Here is a 21,929-nt window from a genome sequence, read left to right on the forward strand (position 1 = left end):
AATTCAATTCTCGCGGTCTTTTCTTGTTTACAATTGTTCAATGATATTTTTGTTTTACAATACGTACAATGTACAAAAATCGGAAATTTGGTAAAAATAAAAAATCCATCAAAGATACAAATGCGTCTGGGTCTAGTGAGAACAAAAGACCTTTAGATTCAATAGATGAAAATGCATCGATTAAAGTCGCAGTAAGTATAACAAGGTGGTTTCTATTGGCGTTGGATTAAACAAAATCGGAAAACTTTAAAATCAAAATGTAAAAATTCAATATCACAGCGTACTTCCTTAAATCTCGGGCTCAGTCAACGGAAGACACAGCCACCAACAAAGACGGTTGTTGCAGCTGAGATTTGCATGCTAGGTGATGTTGGTGGCAGTAGCGAAGAGAACATACCAGCATCTCAAGAGGCTACTCAACGATACTTATCACAACGCAGCACAATCGCTTCGACACTAGGTCGTACACAATCACGTAACACAAGTGTTCGTCCACCCAAAAGTTACTTTGAATTGGTTCTAATTAAATCTGGTGTGCTCTTGGACGAGGCGGACAATTTTATACTATGTATGTATAGGTATTTAAAATATAACAGTGAAAATATTAATAATCTTTTACATATCAATATAAGCCTGTGATCATATTACGTTTGTTAATAAATTCCGTGAAGTATTCATGAAATGTGCAAATTATATGGAAAATGTAGACATGTTCAAAACTGGTTTAAATGATGCATTGTCGCCGAAATGTAAATACAGTTTGAAATTGTTAAGCGGTTGTACAATCAATGTGCCCGACCAAAACTGTGTGTATCAATCACAGGAAAGTATGATTGGCAACTTTTTAATGGTTGACTTTTTACAAGATGCCGTTATTGAAGTTTTGCTGCAGAAAATAACGGAAGCTGCAAGTCAGAGGTAATTAATAATTAATATATTTAACACTATATTGTGAACTACACAATTATACTTCTGAATCATTTCAGAACACCTTTGTTTCTCGGAAATGGTACTGTTCCTTTACTACCACTGCTTATGGTTCAGTTGCGTTATGTCGCGCAGTCGCATAGTACTTTAATATTTGAACGAATTTCAAGCGCATTTAAAGGAGCCAGTGATTCAGCTAGACAGGACATCATAATTAACGCCGAGCTTGTTTTGGATGAAAGCAAACATGATGATTTTGTACACATGCTATTGTATGCGCATTTTAGCTACTTACTTTTACATTGTTTCAAATAATATTATATTTATGTTTTGTTCTTAGAGATAATCTACCCACGAGTAAAGATTTGTTCAACTCCATTTCAATTAAATCCTTGACAAATCTGAATTTAGGCCGCAGCATGCAGTCTCAGCTACGTCATCGCGTACTAGATTACATAAAAGAAGATGGATTTAATAACACGGTATGCGGCAGCTTTTCTCTTTTCTTTTTTTTTTATTGTTATTTTTGTTTTTACATAATATATATGATGTTATTAATGTTTACAACTTTATCAGGCTTTACCGTTATTAGTGAACTTTCTTTTGAAGGCATTAAATGATAGCAGCGATGAGAATGTCAATGAGGTGGTGTTCAATATATTTCGTGTGGTTTCATTTTTAACAAATCTATTATATATTTTTGTAGTTAGTTACAACAACACGTCAAATTCTGGTGTGGCGTTTAAATACACCCATGGATTGCCCAATCCAACAAGAACTTTTTACTTATATAGAACAGGCATTTGTGCGTTCCAAGAAATTTTATACTATTTGGCAAAAATTGTTGGCTTCTTTGCCAGGCAGCAAATTCAGGTTTGTGTTACAAAATTTTGTCTATTGTTCAAAAATTCTCTATAATATATCTTAAATACATTCTTTCAGATCCTTGGATTTTATCATACTTCTACTTCTACTACATATTAAAGAAGATAACTATTTGTATCTTGCGAATATTGTAAGTCAATTGGAATCATTCTGCTATGTATGTTATGTTAATACAGTGAGTGTTTTATTACTAGATACGTCGACACATAAAATTAGAGCATATAACTGTCGATGTATTTGTTGAAATGAAGTCTAACTATGCTGCAATTTTAGAGCAGCACACGCACACTCTTATGGAACTGATGCATGATTTCCTAAGAGAGAAACATAATGTGGTTAAAGGTTTCGCCATAGCATCATTTGGGTAATGTTTTCTAGAGATGTTTGTATTTTTCAACTTTACCTCATTTAATTTATTTTCAGTGCATTATTTAAGACTTGTGAGTCTATTCAACGCACAATACTCAAGCGGCTGCTACAACTTACGTGTGATAAATCAACGCAAAAACTAACAACTCTATCTTTGGAACTACTTCGAGAATTACAAAGAAAATATCGTGCTGAAATACAAAATTGGGGAACTCTTCTGATGGTAAATGAAAATAGCATTTCTATATATGAACAGAGTTTATTTAGTTTGCCGAGAAGTTTGTAACACCCTATAAAATATATATGTAAATGATCAGCATGACGAGCTGAGTCGATTTACAGTCTCCGAAGAAATTGTTCAGATCGGACCACTGTAGCATATAGCTGCCGATCAAAATCAAGTTTTTGTGTGGAATTTTTTGTATTTGTGAAGGGTGTTATAGCTTCAGTGACACCGAACTTAACGTTTTTTTTTGTTTTTGTTTACGCAATGTATATTTTTAAAGCCTCTGTTAGATCGGCTAAGCGATCTGTCACTTTCACAAACCCGCTTGGCGATGGAGTTACTTTGTTCAATAGCCTTTCCCCCACCACCGCTTTCCGAATGTACTGTGCTGCAGGATCAGCTAGATATGGTTTTGAAAAAGCAAATAATAAACCATGCTGTACAGTAAGTTTACATCAAATAAAACTCTTACTATGATAAAATTATAATGTTTGTCATTTGAAAAGTGTGAGAAAACAAGGCATCATTGGCAGTGTACAACTAATCGATTGTATGGCGCGCATTGAGGATACTATTATAGAACATGACGATTTCGACACTTCATATTCAAACGCTAGTGCGCTGCCTGATGGACGTGGCAAAATGGCAGCAAATTTTATAAGTAAATATTTTAATAAAATAAAATAAATTTTTTGAGTTATTAACCACTTCAATATCTATTTGCAGTGCTTGTGGAGTCGGCCTGTGTGCACTGTCCGGAATCTTTAGCACTCTTCTACGATGAACTTGCAATTAGCTGCATGTGTATGCCCAGTGAACGCGAAACATGTACACAACTTGACAAACCGTATTTGATTTGGTTATGCGATGTTATGACATTCTACTTTCAAAATAGTTTCGTTGCGGAAAATTCACCCACCACTACACTGTAAGTCTGCATATCTTAAAATCTAGGCTTCCACTAAATTTTAATAACATTTTTTTTTTTAATTCTAGTGGTATTGAATTGAATTACCAGAAATGTATTAATACAATCGACGACACAGCTAATATGGAGGAAAGTGAGGTACCATCAATTGCTATTAATATAGCAGAATTGGTTTTGAAGCCGGGTTCTGTGTATGTAAACATTTCAAAATAACTGCTATGAGTATAAAGTTGATTTATGTGATTATATTGCAGCTCCTCATCTTCGGTTGTGGTACTTGCTCCACTCTTCAATTTAGTGCGTTCACTGCATTTGCAACGGTATCAAGGTAGCTTGGAGCAAATAAATGCATTACTTGGTTGCGCTATAGTATTGCCTACGTTTTTCGATGAGTCGAATAGCGATGCAATATTTTATGATTACGACGAACAATTGCAAAAACGCATTTTAGATATATATTTTCATTGTGTAAATTGGATGCGCGAAACAGTCAGTTCATTTTCAACGCAACAGGAGCCGATGATACGCTCCAAGGTAGTTATCATTTGCTATTTTTATGGTTATAGTTTTCCGCCAAATATCGTTAGCTCTTTTTATTTCCATCTTCTAATAATTAGGTGCTGCTCCGTCTAAACGAACTAATTGCTAGCGAAGATAAATTGCGTTTGTTATTGGATAAAGCGCCAGCTAGTTATTTACCGCCACCAGCACAATTTGTAACTTCGAATAAATCGAATGCAACAGAAAAGTCAGAAGGTCAATATTTTTTAAATTTTGTATAATTTTCAAAAATTTTTTTTAATTGGTATTGTATTTACAATACAATATTTTTATTATGCTCTTTTATTGATAATATAAAAAAAATTGTTTTTATTAATAGTTTTTTTTTTACTTTTTATATTTTATTGTGGTATTATTTTTTAATTTTTGTGGTATTATTTTTTAGTTTAATTGTAAATATTATTTTTAAACCCTCAATAGGGTCTATTAAGTTTGTCACGAAGTTTATAACACCCAGAAGTAAACGTCGTAGACCCTAAAAAATTATATAAATTATCAGCATGGCGAGCTAAGTCGTACAATCTATGCCCGTCTGTAAACTAGTCCCTCACTTTTTGAGATATCGATATAAGGTTTTGCATACTTTCTCTTCATCTCATTTATTAGAATCGCCGTAATCGGAGCAATATAGCATATACATAGCTGCTATGCAAACCGAACTTAGGCATGGACTATTGTGCCGAAGAGTTGTTCTACAACTCTTTAGCTGGCATGTAAACTGAATAATCGAACCCAAGTCCTTTTATGGAAACCTTTTTTATATAACAATATCTTCACGAAATTTGAAATGTGCCATTGTTCAAATTTTTTCCTGTTCTTAATTTAATTGTTATTTTATTTTATTTTTTGTTTTCTAAAACTTTTTTTTATTTCTTATTCTTTAATTTAAATGTATATAAATGTATATGTATCATTCACTCTCCAGCTCGCGGCAGGCCTGCTTCATCCAAAGCCGAGCAAGCGAAAGGGCAGAAGGAAAAAGCACTAAACTCTGAATCTATAGTGTTCAATGATACACATGTGGGTAATGTAACAAACGTGGGCGATGTTACCGCCAAGTTGGCCAACATTGGACGCTCGAAAAGCACAGAACATAGAAACCAGTTTGATGTTCTATATAGACCACGTGAAATATACAGGTATAATGTATTATGTATATATTTAAAAAAATTATAAATTATTGATTCTTCTTTTCTGGCTGTACAACATTATGGTTAGACAAATGGATTCCGATATTATGTTAATCCTACGCGAGGAATTGGTAATCAAATATCCATTACCAAGCGATGATATTGGCAAGCGAATTGGTTTGCTTGAATTTCGTTTTATTTTATATGATTTGGTCTGTAAATTAGAGTCGATTAATAATGCGCAAAAGTTAGAAATTGAGCTGCCATTACAACATGTTGCGAAACCCGAATATTTCATGTCCGATTTATCGAAGTTTTTACAAACTATATTGAAAAACATGACAAAGGTGAGCAAATACGTTTGAATTTGTAATAATACTATTTAATAAAATTTCAGCTTTCGAAAGAGATCAACACACAATTGGATCTTGTTAAACATGTCTATAGTAATGGAGATCTTTTTGCCACCGATTTTAGTTATATAAAAGTTTGTTTTAATCTATGTGTACGTTTGTTGGCAATTTTCTTCTCTTGGCCGCAATTCAGTGATGGTAATGCTACGGAGACGCTTTTGAAAGGTAATTCAAATAAAATGCATTTTTATCTTGAGGCTATTTCAAGTACTCATATTCAATGTTTCTATATAGAATCGTTGCTTGTGCTGTTAGACGAATCTAAGCGGAAAAGCTTTCATAAAAAACCAGCTGCTGATGTCGCCGCCGCTGTTTTTGACACTATGCTTGCGTTTGAAAGCTCTATAGTTGATTTGAAAACCGCTGTGTATTTATATGATCTGCTGAAAGTACTAAAACGTTTCTCTAGTATAACGTCTACCAATAAAAGCAATGAATTAGAGCAACGTAAAACATTGTCTGAAAATCATGAGAAAGATATACGTTAGTATTTTCAAACATATTCTCCAATATAAATTCTATATATTTTAATATACAAAATTTTCAAGGTGCTTTGTGTAAGAAATTTTTACAACGAAAGTGGTTTAGTTATGACGGCATTGCGGAGAAGGGTGCAACATGCAATATATATTTGGATATTCTGGTAAAAGAGTTTATTAAGAATTCCGATTTCGGTCGTTTGCGCAATATTTTATGGGCTTTACTTGAAGAGTGTAAACAACTTAAGGGCAAGGATAATGCACTGAAATCGTTTCCAAATTTCAAAAAGTGAGTAGCACAAAATGCTTAAATTTTTTTGCTGAAATTTGTATCGTTATAGAGCAAATTTTCCATTACTCTTTCGAGCGTTGTGTGAAACGACGGTTGCTTATCTTTGTGAATCGGTAAACCAAGGTGCCAATCAAAAGACGGACAAAATGAAGATGTGGGAGAAAAGTTGTGAGCTTTTCAATGTGTTGCTTGACATTGTTAAATCGCTAGAGGTGCCAAGAAATTTTCAAATATTTTTAAAGGTAAGCATTTAATATATTGTACATATGTTCGTAAATTCATTTTAATTTAATTGATTTATGAATTGTTTTTTATATACCCTTTTTATATATATTGTATATTTTGTTTTTACCAAATTTTTTAATTTTAATTTTAAATTAATATATTGTAATTTTTTTCCCTTTTATTTTAGTCTGCCCATGTATACTTGAAACTATTTCTACAGCATGGCCTACGTGTGCTAGATCACTTGTTACGCGATGATCCAGCTCGTGTTAGTGAATTTTTGAAAAACTTACAAACAGTTACCCGTTTTCTACATAATTTATGCTGTCATTCGAAGGTAAACGAAATAATAATATTGTATATGCATGTAAGAGATTTGAATATGCGAACTCAAAATAATAACTGTAATTTTAAAACATAAGTATAAGCGGGAAAAAACAATATCTACGGTTGCACCGAAGCTATAATAATCTTCACAGACAAACCTCGTGATTAACTTAATATAACCTGTTCAGGTTATCAAAAGGAATTAAACAAAGTTGTTGACCGACTCTACAAATTTTTAGTATCAAACCTACCTTTTTGTAACCAGATTTTAATATATCTCTTTTTTATTTGCCAGGACACCAATTTTAAAATTAACTTATCAGATTGTTTTTCGATACTTTTTGAAGTTCAAAATAATTTTTTTTAAATACTGTTATATGTAAATGATTAACGAATTTTTTGAAATTATTACTGCCAAAAGTGTATCGAAATATCTTACTAACGAATACAGATAATAGTGATACAAAATGGTAAAAAAAATTTAACGCACTTCTAGGCGCTTCAAAATACAGCAATAATTGTGCTAATTCCGGCACTACGTGAGACCGTTGAAACATTAGTTTTTCGTGTGAAAGCGCTAATGACAGCCAATAAATGTTCTTCTGTATTTACAATGGGCAATTTGAAGAATAAGGACATTCATGGCGATGTAATCTTGTCACAGGTAAGAAGTCATGTATACATATACTCAATTAAAATCATTTAACTGAACTGTGGAACAATAACTTACTAACTGCACTGCATACTTTGACTCTCTTAAATCTAACTAACCTAAAATTTTATTTAGGTTTTTTATTTCCATTCTGTCAAATACAATTCATATAAAAGCTTATATAGCTATCTCTATTTATGTACATATAACATATGCTTTATTCTACCAAATACTATATAAAATATCAAAACTATCTAAATTTCATTTTACTCAGAGCTAGGATCACTTCTTGCTTACTCGTTCAACTAGCATTACAAAATTCTATTCCATATTTATTATTATTCTGTTTAATGAGGTGCTTGGTTATTTATAAGGAATATACTTGAATACTTAAAGGGTGTGCTATTTTTTATGCCGGTACGCAAATATTGAAAATTAAATAAAAAAGCAATCGTTTTTTATTTGAGGCATTTTTGTTTATTTTGGATTCTTGCAACACTCTCTGTCCATTTAAACTCAAAATAATAAATAATAAAATAATAAATAATAAAATAATTAAGTAATAAATAACAAAACAATAAAATAATAAAGTAATAAAGTAATAAATAATAAAATAATAAATAATAATATAATGATCAATATTTTTTTTGCCAATGTGCACATTGAATTCACACGACTATTTTCTTTATGTATAACGTAACCATTTCCGTGCGTTTTTCCAGTGTGAAGCGATTCAGGATCGCGCTGAGATGAGGTTTCCAAGATATAGCTAAACAGCCCAAATATTTAATAAATGTCATAGATATTTAATGTTTAAAAAATTTAACACCCTATAGTATAAATGATTAATCAAAATTAAAAATTTACAAAAAATGGATAGTGCCGCTGTATTAGAGAGTTTTCGCGACAATTTTTCTGACCAGAAACTGGCTCTTCTACTACATTTTACTTAAATATTTGCCGATACAATAGCAACAATATTGTAACTTATAAACCAAATTCTTCAGCTGGACACCATATAAACAAAAAAATTGTTTAATAAAATTTAAATAACGTGTAATAATTTAAATCATATTTTCATGTCCATTTTTAATTCATTTTTGAGATTTAGAAACGTGTTTTACTTAAAAAGAGTTGGTCAGTGCTAAAGCCGCTGAAAGTGGTAAAAAGTAAAAAAAAATTTTAGTAGAATAAAACCCATTGGAAAAATAATTTACAGGCGATCTGATGTCGATTGAATTTTTACGAGCTCAAAACGGTTTGTCTCGATTTCGGTTTTACAAAATTTCGAATTTTTTTTTCACATAACCTCCAAACTTATCTGAAAATTCCAATAAGCAAGCTTTTAATTTTTTTACTCAAAAACGAAAAATTTCTTTGACGAAATTTAAATGAATGTATTGCATATCATCACCTCATATCTGTTATTTATAATCTTACTCCTTTATCCGCTAAGTAGCAGTTTGATTTTGAACTATATACTTTACTTTTATGTGCGCTTTTTCCATATTTCCATTCGTCATAGCACCAAAAATTTCATTTGTACTTACTTATGTATGCATGTAAATATGTATGCATTTAATTTTAAAATAAAATATTTGTAAATTGTCACGCATACTTATAAATATTTTACAGGGTTCACTCGGCACTGGTGCACGAGAACACGATAGCGAAGAAGACATACCGGACGATGATGATAGTGTTGACGAAACAGTATTAGACGAAGATGAAACAGCTACCACAAGAGAGAGTGTAGCTTCTACCAATACCAATAATAATCGTAGTAAATCTTCATCGCGAAGCAAATGCTTTTGATCGCATTATTGTGAAATTCGAGCGCTTGATTTTTTTCTTTTTATTTAATAAGTTAAATAAATACATATGTACATATGTATGTTACAAGCGCCTAATCGTGTTCTTGGCGTCTTTGTTTTGCGAAGTTGCATATTAACTCTCAGTTAATGTCGCAAGCAAAAGCAATTGCATTAATTTTTTTTTTGGCAAAAATATTTTCAAAAATCTTCTAATATGCTAAATTTTATGTGTGTTTATGTTTTTTGCCTTAATGGATAAAGAAAAAATATTAATTTGTGTTCCATTTGTTTTTTCTTAAAACTCTTTTTAACAGTGTTTTTACGTGTTTAAACAATAATAAACACAAATTAAAGTGTCTAATTTCTTAATACTTTTTTACTTCAAGAAATTTATTAAATTAATTCCATAAACTCTATATTTCTCATTAAATTTTTTTTATTTAAGTATGAATACAAAAAAAGTTTTTTTTTTCTTTTTTTTTTTAATTTACGCTTTTCGCGCGGTTTCCAACTTAACAAGTTTTGTTGCTTGGAAACATAAAAATTTATTATTTTGTCTTTGGTCCTACCTAACAGCGTCAAGCGCGTTTTTAATCTATAGAAATGCTATTATTAAATGAAAAATATTTTGAAAGTAATTTCTTTTTTTTACTTTGTGCCAGCAACGATCTGTACTCACGATATTTCCACCCGCGCAATAAAAATATTTCGTTTTTTGTTGGTTTCATGATCGCTTGCGATCTATTTTTTATTCCATTTATTTAAAACTACTGTGTGTATATGTATACTTTGTAAACTATGTTAAAGATAATTTTGTTTTTCATATAAACTTAAAAATATATACGTATACGTATTGTAAGAATTTAAAATAATATGTATTTAATTGATTACAAAATATAAATCTCCACTTGTTTATCATATCTCATCTAACAACATTAAACGTGGAGTATTTTCACACATGCAATTGTTTACAATTGGAACAACTAAAGAATGACACCTTAATATACTTATACTTAATACAGGTATACTATAACTTGCTGCTTAAAATTTTAAACAATTAACAATTAACAAATGTAATAAATGTATAGATCTCGTAAGATGATTAATTGAAGTTTCGTAGTCTATTAGTGGACAGTCCACGCTTCAGAGCGCGTTTCAGCTTATCCTTTATCTTATTTAGTTTCTCCAGCTCTGCATGCCCCAGAATATTTGCTTCATACAGTTCGTTTTCTAGTCGTATTTCCCTCTCCTCGCGCAATTTGTTCTTTCGGCGCGATACACGACTCGCTTCATTATTCTTGGCACGATCCATCAGCTTCTTACGTTCAGCCTCGGGCATTTTCAACAATTTTGAGGGATCTGGTTGATCGCTGCGCGTTTTAGCAGGACGTCCCCGTTTCTTTTTGTTACTGTTCATCTGCTGATTGGTTGAAATGTTTGATGGTGCCGGTGAGCTGGGCGTATATTCATTGGTATATGTTGATGTGGAGGTGTAACTGTGCGGCGTTGGTGGCAAATCTTCTTCGTTGTATGTGAGCGGATGGCTTCTGGGATCTTGTAAGACTTCTACAATGTCATTGATGCTAGTTTCACCGTAATTTGTAGAACCAATAGCCATTTGTTCGACCTGCAAGCAGAGAGAATGCAAATTGTAAATTATTAAAATCAAAAATTAAAAAAAAAAATGTTAAAACTTAATAAAAAAAAATATTAACAATTATTAAAAAAAAATTGTTTACATTTATTAAAATTTAAAAAAAAAATGGTTTACATTTATTAACATTAAAAAAAAAAATTGTTTGCATTTATTAAAATTAAAAAAAAAAATTGCTACCCATAATTAAAATTACAAAAAAAATTTTTTTACAATTATTAAAAATAAAAAATAAAAAACCTCACGTTTAATAAAGCAGATCCCGAATTGTAATATAAAGATGTTGCTAAGTAGTGCATTCTTGCAAGCCTGTTGTGAAATTAAACTTCTGTGCACAGTAAGCAATCGCAAGCTACTAACTGAACTAACCAACGTCACACGACCACTAAGCGAAAAGCATGACGCAATCCATAAAGGCAAAGCTGAAAACTCTCTAGTCAGTCGATTTGTGTCGTATTGAACAAGGAAACCAAACAAAACACGAACGTACGAAAAAAAAACCGAAATGTAGTTAATAAAAATTAACGTACCTGTAGATCCACAATACCACCGAGTACGGTTGGTGTCGACAGTGGATCTGCTATCGGTGCAGATGGTAGATGCAATTTCAAACGCTTTTGTTGCATACGACTACTATTTGATGGCAGTGATGACAATGATTGTATACTGATGGGTGTTGCTATATCCATATCTGTCGCTATTTCTATGAACATATTTTCATCCTCACATGGTACTTCGTCGTGTTCCTCGATTTTCGGAACTATGGGCTCTAAATGATTGAAATTAACGGACAAGTGTTGACTGTTGCTCGGTGTGCTGCTACTGCATGGCAACATTGGATCCTGTGAATTATTCAACAGAGTATCGTAATCCAAACCATTGAAATTGACCGCCTGCTCACTACACTCGAACCATTCAGGCATAAAATCATCGATAGCTGTCGAAATATCCGTGCTCATTAAGAGATCATTGCTCAAATCAAATTGTGATAAATTTTCTGAATTCTCATATTTAATGTTTATAGGTTGTTGCAACAGATTATTAATGGTGTTGCTGTTATTATTATTATTAATATAGTTGCTGTTGTTATTAATGCAGCTTAAAAAGGTGTCATCGATGTCGGCCATGTCGATGCCGCTGTTGTTCAAAGTATTGTTACTCATGCTGGTGTTGCTAGAGTTGTTATCTTTGTTGTTATTATTGTTGTTGTTGTTGTTAAAAGTTTCTACGTCACTGCCGTCCAGAAACAATTCCATGTCAAATTCAAAATCTACAAATCCGTTGCCGTTTATGATATTGTTGTTGGCGTTGCTGCCGTTGCCGCTACTGATGCTATGGCAAATATTGCTGTTGCTGCTGCTGCTGCTGTTGCTGCTATTGCTGCTGATTTGGCTGTAGTTGTTGATATTGTTTGCTGCTTCAGTATGCGTAGCCGCTGGCTGCTGTAGATATTCTATATATATTTTATGGGAGATAAGATAATTTAAGCGTTAGTTACAGATAATCCTTGCATCAAATATTTATTTACATAATTTTTATTAATTTGTGCACGCACACACTGACATGATAACCGACTGACCGATGTAGTTAGATAGCAAAATCCTGTATAACACTGAAACATTATTTACAAAAAAAAAATAATAAAATCTAGGATATTGTGAAGAAATGGGCATATGTATATGTCTGTATATATATGAATGCATTTGCTCCTGCAGTTTTTACGTACATATTATATGTTTGTGATTTGATTGTTTCTTTGAGAATTATATTTCAGAAAACTAAAAAAAATATATACATACATATATTTTTGGGATTGCGTATAAGAGTGATATATATGTACATAATTATAACATAGAACTCTGATTCTGATTCTAGCTTGCGTTTGCTGATCAGAACTCATATACCACGTATCTTATTTTCAAACACAAAAATTAAAAAAAAAAAATCTGTTGCTAGACAATTATTGTATATATGTACAGAAATTTTAAGGGTATATGAAAATAACAACTAAATTATGTTTAATGTTAGAAATAAATTCAAGAAAAAATTGACTTTTGTCTTTTTTTCAATTCTTTTTCTGAATTAATTATTTTATTAAAAAACTTTTTTTTTTGTTACAAATAATTAAATTGATGTTTACTGTTAGATTGCATTTGAATTTTTTCACATTTTCTTAAACTCATTATTTTATTTCAAAAAATTAAAATTTTTGTAAGAAATAATTAAATTGTGATTCTTTTGCTGTTGGCTTTTGGTGAACACGCACACACATTTGCTGGAATAAGGAACTTTATCAGGATGTCTTAAATATGAAAGGCAAAACATTCAAATTAATGAAACGATTTTTTTTTTTTTGAAATTGAACACAAAATATATTTTGTAAATTTTTAATTTATTTAGTCAAAAGTATTTTATTCTTTAAATCACACTAATGATTTCGAAAAATTGCAGCATAGTTTTCAGCGCACCTTTATAAGAAATCCAATTGTAATCCGTTCTATAGAAGAGTATGGCACTTAATAAAGCTAGGTAATCAGAAGCAAAGTCATTTGTGGGTGCTCGATCGTACCTTGCAGAGCACGCATACATACGTACATTAAAAAATAACCGGCAAATATATGCTCTTGTTATCACGCTCTTATACAAGGTCGCATTTTTATTGTTGAGAGTGCAGTTTTTGCAATGCAAGTCTCCAACGCACACATGCATATGTATATATTTTTGTTGTGAAATTTCAAATTCGCTGGGCAGCAAGAAAACGTAACTTGTTGAAGCGAAAAAAAATAATTTAAAAAGTTCGTGCTGAATTTTGGTAAAAATGAAAAAATTCTAAAAGTTTTTTAAGCGGAAAAACTAAAAAGGTTTTTATCAAATATAAACTATATTTAAATGCAAAATTATTAGCGGTGACACACAACGCATTTACACTTCCAAATATACAAATTTATATGTACATATGTATGTGTATTGGTTTCGACACATGCTCGCGAGTGTGCACTTCGATTTATTCTTTTTGCTCTTAATTTTACTCTTTTCCAATGCAAATCTCAATCATTTGCACTGTATCTAGCTGTTGCTCTCTCAAAATTTTTGCAAATAACCCTGTTAGGTCGCAGAGCTTTCTCTGGCAAACGTACATTTCTGAGTCATCACCAACAGCCACTTTGCGAAGAAAACTCATTCATAGCACAGAAATTGTTCCAGAATATTTGAATTCATATTATGTTGGGTGCTAAGGTGTGCGTATGAAAATTGCTTGCTGGCACGGTGAGCACGTTAAAACATGTTTGTTTTGATTCTAAACTTGCTCTGTATGAATGCTTGTGAAAAGGTGCGCAACAGCTGATGGCTTTGGATATTGTTTGACTTTTGGTGGAAGTAAAAGTTACGTGGCTCACATGTTTGTACATATGTATATGTAAGTAATGTGCTATATGTAAATGTCCAAACAAATTTAAATATAAGTATGTGTGTGTTCGAAATATTATCTGAAAATGGTTGTTCAGAAAATATTGCATGCGATTTCGGAAGTACCGGACATTAAGATGTATTACACACACATAAATATTACGCATAAACATACACTTGCATGTAATCTAATGACAAATATCGAATCCAATGACATTTAGTACATGAGTTTCATTTTGAACGTTAGAAAGAAAACATTTCCTTCTTACCTACATATCTGCACATATTTATGTAGCATGTAAGTTAATTAGTATGTTATGTATGTATGTAACAAAAAAATGTTAAGTCACTTGCAACATAAAACAAAAAATTAAAATGTTTAAATTTTTCTTTGCAGCTTTCGTTTTCGAATAATTGAACTCGAAAATTTATGTAAATATTTTTCATTTAATAAGGGTCAAATATTTGGAAAAAAGATCCTAAAGACGCAAATCAGGGGCATTATACGTTTTTTTTTTTAAGTTCCAAACTTTTCGAACTAAAAAAAAACATACAAAAAACATTACATACACACATTATCGTATATGTATTTATTTACATATACTTATGTGTGTACATTTGAACCTCAAATGTTTATTCTGTATATAATATTTCGGACGCACAAAAAAATCACAAGTCATGCTGTAAAAAAAAAATAAGTCAAACTTAGAATCAACCAGCCACAATATAAATATGTACATAAATAAATATGTATGTTTTCAATGTTGCATTTTATTATATTGTAACCCATTGCAGCCAATTTCAAAATATCAAAATCTATTTGAATGTGTAAATACCTTGAGCTGTGCCGCTGCAAACGATGTTACTTCCTTGACTGCTGAAATAACTTTGAACAGCAAGTGAAGTATCGTAAACAAATATATGGCATTCGTTCACGTCAACGATAAGCAGAGTGGCTGGTTGACTAGCAGTGCAGTTGGGAGGAGAAATCGTTCACGTGCGAACAAGAATGAACACGTTCGTGCCTATGGTGCTGCTCTACCAATACAAATGAGTGCCGGCGCGCGCAAATTTCAAAGGGGAGAGCTCCAAATTTATAGCAAGTGTAAGATTGGGAGAAACGACACGACACGAGAGAGAGAGAGAGAGAGAGAGAGAGATGGGTCTGTTGTGGCACAACTATTAGTATAGCTGTCACTGCTTGCGTATTTGTTGTGCCCCCTTCAACAACAATTGGCGGTATTGGAGGTGTTTTAGAGCGAGTGGGTACAATATCAGGTGGTGATCATGAAAGAGATTTTTCAAGCAAACTTACATTCATACATACGTACATATATATTGACTGATGCGCTAGTTTGTGTGTTTAGTTCAATGGACGTGCCTCTTTGACGCGCTATCAGCTGTTGACATTGTCATCAACTGGAGGGGAGTCAAACTATGAGTGAATTACTGTTATGTTATATTATGTTAAGCTACTTTTCACATCCCTTTCTAAATTATATTGCTAAATGTTGTCAATAGGCGTGAAAAAGATGTACACATTGATGTAAATAGCAAATGTGACGTGTTTAACAGCGTGCTGAGAAATCAATGTTTCTAACAGCACTCTTTAAAGTGGTAGGCAGATGGGGAAGCATAATTTTGAATAAAAGCTAACTGTTGCATTTTTTATTAGGAGCGATATACATATGTATGTGTCTATTGATCTGCGTTAGTTATGAAATTTTATAAATGAATTTTGTGTGTGTGAAAATTTAAAAGTGTGACTTTGAAAAATGATACGAAAATTTTTCTGATTCCTGTTTTAGGCGCTGTAACATTTTATGTAAAATATATGTACATATGTACAAGTATGTATGAATATAATTGTTACATATGTATATGCATAAAAATTTTCATCCTCACTGCCTAGGCTTGGAGTAGCAGAATACCTAGCTTTGGTGTTTGGGCACATAAAATGGCGGAAATTGATCATCCGTCTAAGCCATCTTGTTTTTAATGCATTTTGCTATAACACGAAGTGTTTACTACAAAATGGCGATTTGCGAAAATGGTGAATTTTTCGATGGGGGATTCTTGGAAAATACAAAAGGTGTAAATACATACCTACATGAGTTAAAGAAAAAAAACAATCTAGATATGTGTTGTATCTAAATATGTATTGTATATATACAGATATATGCATGTAAATTTATTTTTAGATCTGTATTTCTCAGCTGCAGTTTACACTAGAATTCTAGGAGCCAAACAGCATTTATTTTCAAATATCAAAAAATAAAATCTTCAAAAACAAGTAATTTTCAAGCACAAAAGTCTAGAAATCACGAAATACTTAGTATACTTTTGAGTTGGGGTAGTATGTTAATGTTGTTGGGGCTATACTTGGCTCTTTCGGTCGCAATATTTTTATATTTACATATATATATATGAACTGCCCAACATACATAAAAACAAGTGAGTTGCGTTTCTCTTCCGTTTTTACTGACCTACATTGGGAGTGTGAAACAGCAGTAACTCTCTGCTGATCATAGTTTGGACTCACTTCATGTTAACATATCAAAATGCAAGTGTTGCGAGACAAAGACACACACTACATACATATGCAATTGATTAAGAGTTGAAGGCGCTCATGGTCTCCCCTAAATGGGGAAGTAAACACGCATTTACGAAAGAGAAGTAAATAGTTTTTTATGCGTGAAAGAAGACGAATAGGCCAACAGCTCGTCTTTCGGCTTGTATTTTTGTTATCCAAAAACGAGAGCAGAGCATGGACATGTGTTGAGGTGAAACGTGAGCGAAGATGTTTGAAGGGTAAATGAATTTCACAAGAAGGGATTTGCAAAATTTTGAGGTTAGTTTCGATTTCATTGTCAATGTAATACTTATTGCGGCTTTTTTTTGAGTAAAACTTAAGCGACTACTAATAAATACTTGAAGTACTTATATTGTACTCGTATGTAAATACTTGAAGTATTTATGTAAGGAATTATACATACATACATATGTGTGTAGCATAAAGTTTTTAAATAGTTCTAAATTAGATGCGCTTGAATTTTTAAAAGATTTTTTAGCTGAGTGTTGGACATATTTTTTCTCACATTTTAATTGAATTGTATTTACCTAACGGTAAGTGTATTGAAATTTACATTTATATATGACATATGTTCAATAATGTAATTTTGATAAGAAAAATAAATTTTTATCCATTAGTTCGTTTTTTGTACTTTAGTTTTAGAGAGCTTTTGCAAGACTGTTGTAGTAAATAGTTTCGTTGGTATGAAAATATATTTAACATTTGAATTTTTAGTAAATTGCACACATAAGTGTTTTTATGTATATGTATACATATATGTATGTATGGTAGGTATGTCAACAAGTATTGTCGCTGATCTGTCGCTCTACTAGGCGTATGAGCTTCGTGCTTGTAAATACGTATACGACACGTCACAACACTCGTAATAAGGGAGACAGGTGTTATACAAACAAAATATAATACATTTTCATTCAGTTAACTGACAATATTTTTTAGTTGGTTACAGGTGAAAATTAGGTAATGAAAAGATACAAATATAGACATATGAGAGGGTAAGTCTGTACGAAGAAGTACTCGTACATACCGATGCGTGTTTGTGCCTACCTTTGGTAGTTTTTGTATATTTTTAATTGGCCCATCAGTGCACGATAGACAAAGGCCATGAGTCATCTGTTGCACATGTGACTAAAATCGATTGAACGTGATTATTGTCACTAAAACGTTAGATTGAATTCCACAATTACATCTGTATGTAGATATCGAGATTTGCCTAATATTTGCATAATATGTACATACACACATATGTGTATAGATTATATGAAGTACTAAATAGATAAACTAAAAATTGCCGAGTCATTTGACGTTTTTAGGTTTATATTAAAAGTACTTCTCTTTACGCACGTAGCTTTGACTTTACTTTACAGCATGAGGTAATTTTATATGCATACATATATGACAATATTTAAATTCACATGTGTACGTGTATTATTTATTGGAAGACACGTCAACATTTGAAAGTGTGGCGAAAGTTAAATTAATCAGTTTTAAAAAATGGCAAAGGAGATATTTACACGATCAGAATTTGGTATATATTTTTGATTAATATATACATATATATGTATGTATTGTATGTAAAATATCGTATTTAAGGGTAAAATTCTTTATGAAATTTGAATATTGTTGTTATAGTATGTACATATTTTAGTCAAGAATTTTTTGCTCTTTAAAATAAATTTTTTGCTGTTTATAATAAACTGAGGTTTGTGGAAACGAAATCGAAAACTTGAAGTACTATGTAATTTTATTTCTATTTTTCAAACTGACACTGATCCAGATATTTAAGTTTCTCGTTTTATGTTTTAATATTAAAGCTGAAGACATTTTGATGTTACTTTTTAATTTTGAATGCGCTCTTAGTCTCGAAAACTTAAAAAAAAAAACATTGAAATTTCTATGCTGTATACTCTTTCAAAATTTAACAATACTCAAAAGGTAGATATTTTACTTGAAATGCAACTCTGGGTGTAAAAAAATTTGGATTACAATGAGCGCAATAATTTGGTCAAAACAATTTCTGTTTTATTTTTTTTTTGCTCTACTATTTATTATAAATATTTTTCTATAGATATATTTTTTTTATATATATTTTTTTATATTTTCTGCGTAAAATACGCGAAACGTGCCCGAAAGTAAAAAATTTAAACGTTAAAGCGGATTTTTATCCTGTTCTGAATTGCAAGTTCATAGTCCCTTCATACATACTGTTGGATAAGCTAATTTTACAGACCTCCTTTTTATCGAAAAGCATCGAAAAAGAAGATTGCTTTTAATTGCAATAGTATTTATTTGAGATAAATACTACTAACAGAACAGTAAATATTTTTTTGAAAAGTGATTTGTAAAATAAATTTTTAAAAATTTTGGAACAAAATTAATGTATACATATAAATCACACTTCGATGACTATTATCTATGTATTTATCTCAATTCCAAACCAGCAAACATATGTATATAATAATAATTATGATAAGATGGAAAAAAAACAAATTTCTGCTAATTACACAACAACCAACTTGTAGTCGGTGTCGTACTGCTCTGCTCTGCGCCACTGCACTTTGCTTCTCTTGCGCCGACACTGTTCCAAGGGATTCTTCCTGGGTCATTGCACTGTGCTCTAAACATCGCGTACCACCTAAATTGGCATATGGGTCGGTGAAGTCAACGCCGCAGCGCCAGCTCGGCTGGGCACATGCGTTTCGGCCACCAACCATGCCAGCGAACCGGGCGAGTCATTACATACCTTACACACTTACACATGGTATTTACATATCAGCATATATGTAGATACACACGTACGTACATATGTAAATATGCGCATATACATATATGCAATTTTTTTTTATGGTTTTTGTTATGATTTTTGTTTTCACGTAAATACCAGTTAGCATGTTTCTAGGTAAAATGATTAGTCATTTGCTTTTTGCATATAAAATAATTTCGATTTGCACTTGCAACGGTTCATATCGGTATGCGTACACGGTTAACATCGTCATAAACAACACAAAACACAGTACTCACCATCTATGAATACCGGAACATTTATCTCTTCAACTGTAGCAGTAGGCGTTGCTCCACTCATGAACGCGGGCGACATGTGCTCGTCGGCACCTGTCAACTGAATCCCAGCCATGGCGGCTAGTGTTCTTGGTGGTTGCGTTTGCGTAAATTGCACAGATGAATGCGACGATTGTTGCTGTTGTTGTTGCTGTGACGGCGCACACAAATGCGTATAATTGTCTATTATATTGTCGGAGTTTGTCAATATTATCTCCGAATTCTTGTTTTGCTCCTGAATCTGGTTCAGATTGGTTGAATCCAACACGGTCGTATAGTAGACGGTGTCGGTCGACGTATTCACCGTTGGCGTTTGCCTTTGCGTTTGCGTTAATTGCGTAATCGTGTTTGGATTGTTTGGAATTGGTTCTCCTATCACCGTCGGGGACGTTAAGGCTACCAAGTTTGAGTTTTTCTTTATTGGCGAACTCTGTTTCAGTATAGGCAGCGTTGATGGCGAGCCTGGTAAAAAGGGTACCCTGATTGCTGAGGCACTCGCTGGCGCTGTTCTGTTTTGTTTTGCTATTGAGCGTGCTCTTTGCAGCTGCTGTAAGCTTATATTCTTCCTTTGTCTTTGCTGTTGCGTTTGTTGCGACTGTTGTAACTGGTGCGACTGTTGCGTTTGCTTGCGAACTTGATAGATTTTCGGTTGGCCAGTAGTGGGCGCTGAAGTTATCACCAATAATCTTTGCGATGGCTTCAACTGTATCGCTATGGTTTCGTGATCCTCTGTCTCGTTCAGGGAACACAAATTCGTTTGCACTAATGTTGGTTGTTGTCGTTGTTGTTGTTGTTGCTCCTGGATCAATATTATCTTGTTTGAATTTGACGTATTCGTAATCCTTCTTGGTAATGCCGTTGCTGTTGTTGTTGTCCTCGGTAGTACAAATGTTCTTCTGGTTGTTGCAGTTGTTGTTTGATTCGCTTGTGGGCCGTGTTTGGCTAGTCTGAGCGGCGTTGAATGATGCCATTTTGAACAGGGCTATTTATTTTTAGTTTTTCGTTGAGGGTATAATAGAAATAGCAACAACAATGATCGGCGGCAAAACGCAACAAATATTCAATAATTTAATTTTTTTTAATTTTAGATTTTATAAAAAATTTCATTCATCATTGCATTATCATGTGCATAAAATATATCGTTGGGATTCAGTTTTTTCGATTTTTAGTTTTGTTTTATATTTTTGTGTGCGCAAATCAACACCAAGTTTCGACAAACAATTTTTGTATTTTGTATGAGTGGAGCGAACGCAAATTCGATGTGGAAGAAAAATAGATAAAAGAGAAAAATAGTATTAATAAAAATTCGAAAATGCAAACAGAGTACAAAAAAAATCGAACATAATGTTTCATAAACATATTCATTCCATATGAAGAATATGGCATACGATGAAGTATGGAACAAACGGACTGATGTGAGTATGTGTATACTATATACAGCTGTAATACATATATACATACATGGATATGTAAAATAAATAATGATAGTCATTATAAAAATACACATATTGTGTTTTGGCGATTTTTATTTAAAATTTAACGTTGTTAAAAAATACTTGAAGTTCGGACTAACTCAAATATATTTTTCCGACATAAAATAATAATTTCTGACCCAAAAATATTTCTTTTCGATATTGAATAATAATTTCTGACACAAAACTATTTTGTTTCGATATTAAATAATAATTTCTAACTCAAACATATTCTTTTCGATACCAAATCATTTTTTATGCACATTTGTACGAATATGTTTTTATTGCTAAAAATATTTAAAAAAAAATCACAATTTGTATCAAAAAGTTTGCTAACGGTATAAATAACTGCATTATTAGGGATACTAATATTTTTCATATCTTAAAAAGGGAGTTATAAAGTAAATCGCTTTAGTAGAAATATTTATATAGAAATGTTTTTTTTTTTAATTTTTCGAATTTTATTTATTAAAATTAAATCATATCATATACATATATCAAAGTCTTTAAAAAAATATGT

The 21,929-nt window shown here is 32.0% G+C and overlaps 2 protein-coding genes across 2 annotated transcripts; one reads left to right on the plus strand and one right to left on the minus strand.

The window, feature by feature from the left end:
• The first annotated feature begins 3 nt into the window (after positions 1-3).
• On the plus strand, positions 4-9,589 carry Fancd2. The gene is made up of 25 exons (XM_014232526.3): positions 4-191; positions 280-568; positions 633-918; positions 987-1,199; positions 1,268-1,409; positions 1,504-1,572; positions 1,634-1,800; positions 1,870-1,942; positions 2,007-2,176; positions 2,236-2,404; positions 2,688-2,851; positions 2,914-3,068; positions 3,134-3,335; positions 3,404-3,526; positions 3,590-3,869; positions 3,953-4,091; positions 4,822-5,035; positions 5,115-5,373; positions 5,424-5,604; positions 5,674-5,922; positions 5,988-6,207; positions 6,260-6,452; positions 6,623-6,772; positions 7,259-7,426; positions 9,050-9,589. The coding sequence occupies exons 1-25, from the start codon at positions 69-71 to the stop codon at positions 9,227-9,229; spliced, it is 4,578 nt and encodes a 1,525-aa protein (XP_014088001.2). The 5' UTR covers positions 4-68; the 3' UTR covers positions 9,230-9,589.
• A 345-nt stretch (positions 9,590-9,934) lies between these two features.
• Xrp1 lies at positions 9,935-21,763 on the minus strand. The gene is made up of 4 exons (XM_070108694.1): positions 21,722-21,763; positions 19,902-20,919; positions 11,413-12,335; positions 9,935-10,855 (listed from the first exon to the last, which is right to left on the minus strand). The coding sequence occupies exons 1-4, from the start codon at positions 21,761-21,763 to the stop codon at positions 10,331-10,333; spliced, it is 2,508 nt and encodes an 835-aa protein (XP_069964795.1). The 3' UTR covers positions 9,935-10,330.
• Between the last annotated feature and the right edge of the window lie 166 nt (positions 21,764-21,929).

Source organism: Bactrocera oleae, chromosome 2 (genome assembly GCF_042242935.1).
Source record: "Bactrocera oleae isolate idBacOlea1 chromosome 2, idBacOlea1, whole genome shotgun sequence".
In the NCBI taxonomy this organism is placed as follows: Eukaryota; Metazoa; Arthropoda; class Insecta; order Diptera; family Tephritidae; genus Bactrocera; species Bactrocera oleae.